This window comes from Setaria italica, chromosome VII (assembly GCF_000263155.2).
Source record: "Setaria italica strain Yugu1 chromosome VII, Setaria_italica_v2.0, whole genome shotgun sequence".
Lineage (NCBI taxonomy): Eukaryota > Viridiplantae > Streptophyta > Magnoliopsida > Poales > Poaceae > Setaria > Setaria italica.
The window spans coordinates 35,651,536-35,657,761 of record NC_028456.1 but is presented as its reverse complement, the minus strand read 5'-3'; the positions used below and the strand labels follow the sequence as shown (position 1 = coordinate 35,657,761).

At 48.3% G+C, this 6,226-nt stretch overlaps 2 protein-coding genes across 5 annotated transcripts in view; both read left to right on the top strand.

Annotated features, from left to right (window-relative positions):
* The first annotated feature begins 682 nt into the window (after nucleotides 1-682).
* Nucleotides 683-3,893, top strand: LOC101763060. Of its 3 annotated transcripts, none has more exons than XM_004977551.4 (3): nucleotides 683-1,542; nucleotides 2,817-2,891; nucleotides 3,485-3,893. In XM_004977551.4, exons 1-2 carry the CDS (start codon nucleotides 715-717, stop codon nucleotides 2,862-2,864), a joined length of 876 nt encoding a protein of 291 aa, XP_004977608.1. In that variant the 5' UTR covers nucleotides 683-714; the 3' UTR covers nucleotides 2,865-2,891; nucleotides 3,485-3,893. The 3 variants fall into 3 exon arrangements, with proteins under 3 accessions (XP_004977608.1, XP_022684181.1, XP_022684180.1); XM_022828446.1 differs by having other exon boundaries at nucleotides 3,206-3,893; XM_022828445.1 differs by having other exon boundaries at nucleotides 2,817-3,893.
* A 133-nt stretch (nucleotides 3,894-4,026) lies between these two features.
* LOC101753349 (F-box/LRR-repeat protein 3) overlaps nucleotides 4,027-6,226 on the top strand; it is a 5,213-nt gene continuing 3,013 nt past the window's right edge. For both annotated transcript variants that reach the window (XM_022828444.1, XM_022828443.1), the window contains exon 1: nucleotides 4,027-4,713. The gene's annotated coding sequence lies outside the window, so the exon portion shown is untranslated. The remainder of the gene's footprint in view (nucleotides 4,714-6,226) is intronic.

Below are 6,226 nucleotides of genomic sequence, written 5' to 3'. Positions count from 1 at the left end.
CTGATCAGTTCTTGAGCTCTCACAGCACATCAGATGCCTAAATCTTTCTAGTTTGTTTTTATCTTATGCTCCTTTTTTCTTGGTTTAAATCCTGGTAATCATGACGGTTCAATTAATTGATTATTCCTTATTAGTCAACAAAAGACAATTTGTAGCTACAGTATACATTTGATAATGATGGATTAATTAGGCGTAATTAGGCTTAATAGATTCGTCTCGCCATTTAGATTCGTCTTATGTAATGGGTTTTGTAAATAGTCTACGTTTAATACTCCTAATTAGTCTCTAAACATTCGATGTGACACATGCTAAAAATAAGTCAGTGGAAGAAAACGCCCCCGTAGACTCCAAACCTTGACATACCCTTGATGCAGTGAAAGAAGGCTTTTCTGCTAACCTTTTTTCATGTGTAAGAAAAAAATTCAATCGCATGCGCCCACAGGTTTTTGTGTTGTTTCATCTTTTTCCCCTTTCCTTTAACTTAGTCAAACTATCATTTTCTGTGATGTATACATGCACTATCATTTGAATTTATGGTCATATTACTCGATATTTTCAAAAAAAAAATGATTTCAATATTCTATATGATGCTCAAATTAAAAAATAATAATACGGTCATATTCATCAAATTTATGCAAGTTTTTCCATTATCTCATATAATATAAGCATGACCAAATAATGCAATGATCCACAGCACCACAGCCCAGTCCACGGATGGCCCTCGGCGACGGCGCCACCCCGGCCCCGGTGCCAAACCTCTCCATCTCCGGCGCCGCCCTCGCCGCGCTCCTCCACCGCTGCGCCGCCGCCGCCGCCGACTGCGACGGCCTCCTCTTCGGCCGCGCCTCCCACCTCCCCGCGCCGCCGGCCTCCCTCTCCGACTACGACGACCTACCGCCCGCCCCCGCGCTCTCCATCTCCGTCTCAGGCCACTGCTCCCTCTCCCACCCCTCCTCCCTCTCCGATCCTCTCGGCCGCTTCCAGGCCCCCTCCTCGGATCCCTCCTCCGCCGTTGGCTTCTTCTCCTCCCGCCGCCGAACCGCGCTCCGCCCCTCCATGCGCGAGCTCGCCCTCGCCAACTCCCTCTCAAAGACCATAGAAGGCCGCACCACCGCCCATCCCCTCCTCTTCATCCTCGTCTCCCCCTCCGCCTCCCCCAACTTCTCCACCCACTCCTACGACTACCGCACCTTCCTCCTCCTCGGATCCCGCCTCGTCCCGGCCTCCATCAGCGTCGTCAACGTCGGCCCCGGCTTCAGGGACCAGTACCACGCCTTCTACCCAGAATCTCCAATGCCCTGCCTGCCGATTCCTCAGCCTTCGTCGCCAGAGCCCACAGGTCAACGTCACACTCACACCAATGGTGAGCAGAAGGCGGTGGATGAAATGGTGGACGGGTTTGGGATCGGGAGGCTGCAAGGGGTCCTGGGCTCTGCAGCAGGGCAGGCGGCGGAGATGGATGACATGTATGCTGGGATGCTCAGGAAGTTGGAGAAGCTCGCCAGGGAGGTGGAGGAGAGCAACCTCCGTGTTCTCGAGCAGGTCTGTCTATCAAATCCTGCAGTTTCTCTCTATGTTCTCACCGCTCATTGATTGATTTCCATGCAGAGCTGCAGTAGCGTGTAATTGGGTTATTGTTCAAAATGTCTAGCAGTAGAATTGTGTGCGGTTGCATAGAGTGAGAAGTTGTACTGTAGTAGTTAAGGGAAGAAGGGCTCTTGCCTTCTTGCATTGTGGATTTGTAGTCGATGCTGGAAACGTTCATGTGTTGCTTTGGTCTGTGTTTTGAAATAACCGCAACTGTTGGATCGGGACTATAATCCATATTTACAGTTGCTTCCATTTAACACAAACCAGTGCTGCCTTCCACTCAGCATTCAAGGCGACCTAAATCCAATGGACTCCTTGTTTCAAACCAGTTGCATGCATTGGTACCGAACTATCCGGTAACAGGCTAAGGAACACCGTCTATTAGGTAACCCTTGCATTTTTCTTTTCTTAGAATCTTGGCAATTTACAAAGTCATCATATCAGATGGGCATCAGGAGTTTGTAATTGCTGTATTATTGATTGTATATGGCAAGAAGCACCAACAACTAACTAAAAAAAGGGAAACGGAAAGGAAACAAGAATCTCAATTCTAGCATGCCCAACACGAATGAACAAAAATGCAGTCGCAAGTCAGTCCAGCTGTGGCATAGAGGTCATCAGATAGGTCTGTACCATCCTAGGGGGACTTCCAATGTTGGAAAACAGGAAGATGGCATATACTGGGCCGCAGTGATAAAAATGTTTGGTGAGATTGTGGTAAAATAACTCTTGTGAGGTTTCAGGCTTGTAGCTTTTCTTCTTCATGACAAGCAAATGCGTTAGATGGTGAATTGGAGGAAGAGAGATGGAGGAAGTGATAATGGCCTTTTTATCTGGTTTCAGACTCTTGTTTGTAGCTATTTGACTAGTTTGTTACATCTGCGGAGCACTGTTTACGTTCGGGACCCTGTGAAAATTAGCCCATAAGCTGGTGCTTCTTAGGTCCTAACTGTCAGGAGTCAAATTACCAAACTACCAGAAGCACTTGCTCCTCTTGCATTGATATTAGAATAACTTTCTCTGAAAAGGTTAATCCTATGTTGCATCAAAAAAAAAATCCATGGCCTTATCTTCTGATCAGATTTCTATTTACGGCCCCTTCCTCTGTTATGCCTGAGTGAATAATGGACATCTGCTCATCAGTTATTGATGTATGTTCTTTCACTCTATTCTTGAATTGCTTTCTGAATTCGATTTCCTTATCTTTTATTCATATTATTTTGTAGGAGAACCGGAACCTGCTGCTGAGGTATAGATACGCAGGAATGCAATAGGACCAAAGTGTTTTTGGTCTTATCAAGGTATGTATACCATGTTGAGGGATTCTGCCAAACTTATTTTTAGTATGTCATTCAGATTTGTAATGAGTTGAAATGGCTCATTAGTAGCTCCAAGTCGCACTCCAATTTTGGTAATGTGCCACGTATGGTCTTGTGACTGACTGCTTTTGGTATAATAATTAAAAAAAAACTCTGAAGATATCCATACCATATTATTTTTATGGGAAATTGGAGGAGCACTTCCCTTCATATTAGTACCTTGGATAGGAATCACATAGAAACATAGGCTAGTAGCATAGGCTGTCACAAAGTGACATTAATCTACAAATTGCTAGGACTGATTTATGCTACCGAGGAACAAGAAGCTAAGAAACATGAAGCATCAGCTATGCTCTCTGAAAAAGCTTCTCTGTCTCTGCCCACGAAGCTCCCATAGTTCAGTTGTGTGATATAGTTTTACTTTTGTGGTGTTAATCCTCATGCAGTTGTAATTGTTCCTGTATTCATCACTGCTACATGGTGTTTGAGCTATAACTTGTTTGCATCTTGTTGTCATTATGATCATCATCATGTGCTGAATTGCTGATGGCTGTTTCCAACTGGTTTCATCTAAGGTGTATGATGTGAGTCGAAGTTGGGACTTGATAGTGTGCATTGGACTTTTGGCATGTATGGGTAGGGACTGGGGAGGGGGAGAGCATGTGTTTGTGTGTGGAAGAAGGTGCCTGGGGATGTGTTTTGCGTACGGTGGTGTGATGGATGTGAGGAGGTCGGTCAAGTTTGTTTGATGCATGAACGATCAGCATCATATATCGGTCGTGTAATGTAAATGCAATCCTTGTTGGAGTGGAACAGTCGTTGTTTGTTGGAAAGGAGAAGAGATTTCGTTACTCGCTCCATGTTATGCTGTCATGTAGTTGGTTGTTTTTTTTTCCCCTTCATTTGATTACCTGTCAGACAGAAGCTAGTAGAGCACAGTAGAGAGTTGAATTATCCGGAATGATAAGATGCTGATTGGATGTCTGATCTGGGAGGCGAGGAGGCTATGAATGCATAACGAACCAACTTTATAAAGGGAAGGCTATGAATGTATAACGAACTCTGTCTGAAAAGGACTGGTGAAAATGGAGGGATACCTGGGACAGCCGGTGTTTGGTTCAAGGGACGGTACGGTGAAAGTGTTTGGTTGGGGACATGCCGTGCCGTCCTCTTCAGGTACGGCACACCAACGCAAAGTTCACTACTGCTTCTGGGGGAAAAGAAAGAAAGAGTGAATGAAAGAAGCCTCACTTTTTTAAAAATGAAATCCGGTCTCATCGTCACAACCATATTCGGTCCGCTCCTCTTTGAATATGACGTATATTTTGATGCAGCCATTGACAATGTTATGCTGATGAGAAGTAAGGATTTTTTTTTTCTCTCTCTCCCTCTGACCATTGTACTTGTACGGCCGCCCCTTGTATGTAGAGTGGATCGGATGGCGATGGCGAGTATGCTTTGTTCTTTCTTTCCATGAAACTTGAGGCTTTCATTAGCAACTCCAACTTGGTTTTTTTTTCTAATACCTGCAAACCACCTAAAGCTGATATTTTTTACAAGAAAATCATGTTGCACTCAGAAGCAGAATTTTATTTAATGTTTTTGAGAGGGAGGGAGACAAAGGCAGGTGATAGCCAGACAGGCTAGCTGTTAAAAGAGCATTGGCAGATGGTGGCACCAGATGGAGCCTTCCCAGGAAGAAACGCTGTGACAGTCTCGAGTTCTTATCAGGGTGAGGTGTCTACTGGATCAGAGCATTTGGTCATTGGGTCCAGCCGGCCGGCCGTCCGTTTGTCCTTTTAAGGTACGGCACACCACATACCAACCACACCACCACCAACGTGTTTCTTTTACGTACTGCAACTGATAATTGGAATTTTACCAAAATTGGACACTGCTATTATGCAAAATTCATACAAAGAGTTTTCAAATTGTAGATGCTCAACGCAGTGAACGGCTGTCGAGTACCTCTGAAGTCCTTTCGGAAGTGGAACCATCTCTAGTTAGGTCTTGTATTGACATATACCTAACATTCTTTTGCTCTATCCACATCTTAATTAAGATATTGTCCCAGTCCTGCTGGTAGACGAAAAAGCATATGATATTATTATTATTATATAAAATATTATCATTTCCTATATACTTAATTTAAGACAATTAATAACTAAATCCTGATTAATAAGTAATCGTCAATTGATGAATTGCACTGCATGGTATGCTGTAATTTTTGTGTATAATAAGTACCTGCCACATACGTACATGGAGATGAGAAAAAAGAAATGAGGTTGGGATCCGCGCTGGCGTTTCGTACAGGGTGTACGATGCGGTCCTCGTTTCGTCCTCCCCCGCATCCTCCCCTCCCCGCTTGCCACACTCTTTTCCCCTTCCACTTCTACCCCCGGGAGGTACGCCCTCCGTACCGTACCTTCCGTCCAATCAGATTCTCCTATTCCCGTACTACCCCCGCTCGCTCACTGCCGACCAACCCACGGGAGCAGCGTAGGGGCAAACATGGCAAACAGACGCGCAGCTCGCCGCGCCCAGAGCAACACGTTCCAGGGGCAGTCTCGTCATCTCCCCTTGGTTCGTTAGTTACTCAGTTCTTGTTGCCATCATTCCTCTGCTGCCTGCTCCCTCCCTTCCCATTCCTCTCCCTCCTCAGCTGCAGCTACCAAGATCGAGCCCCCATGGCCGCCGCCGCAGCCCACCGGCACACCAAGCGCCGCCGCCTCTCCCCAGCCCCGGCCCCCATCGACGCCCTCGCCGACGAGCTCCTCTTCCTCATCCTCGACCGCGTCGCCGCCGCCGACCCGCGCGCGCTCAAGTCCTTCGCGCTCGCCTCCCGCGCCTGCCACGCCGCCGAGTCCCGCCACCGCCGCCTCCTACGCCCGCTCCGAGCCGACCTCCTCCCCGCCGCGCTCGCCCGATACCCGTCCGCATCCCGCCTCGACTTCTCCCTCTGCGCGCGCGTCCCCGACGCCGCCCTCGCCGCCGTATCCTCCTCATCCGGATCCTCCCTCCACGCCGTCGACCTATCCCGCTCCTGGGGCTTCGGCGCCGCTGGCCTCGCCGCGCTCGCCGGGCCGTGCCCGGACCTCGCCGACCTCGACCTCTCCAATGGGGTCGATCTTGGGGACACGGCAGCCGCGGAGGTGGCGCGGATGAGGAGGCTCCGCAGGCTGTCCCTCTCGCGCTGCAAGGCTCTCACCGACATGGGGCTCGGCTGCGTCGCCGTCGGCTGCACGGACCTCAGGGACCTCTCCCTCAAGTGGTGCCTGGGGGTCACGGATTTGGGGCTCACCCTCCTCGCCCTCAAG

Excerpts from the sequence above, each read along its gene's own strand:
- LOC101763060 (XM_004977551.4), top strand. The coding sequence starts at position 715 with ATGGCCCTCGGCGACGGCGCCACCCCGGCCCCGGTGCCAAACCTCTCC. Across the intron at positions 1,543-2,816 it reads ACCTCCGTGTTCTCGAGCAG|GAGAACCGGAACCTGCTGCT; the intron begins GTCTGTCTATCA and ends ATTATTTTGTAG.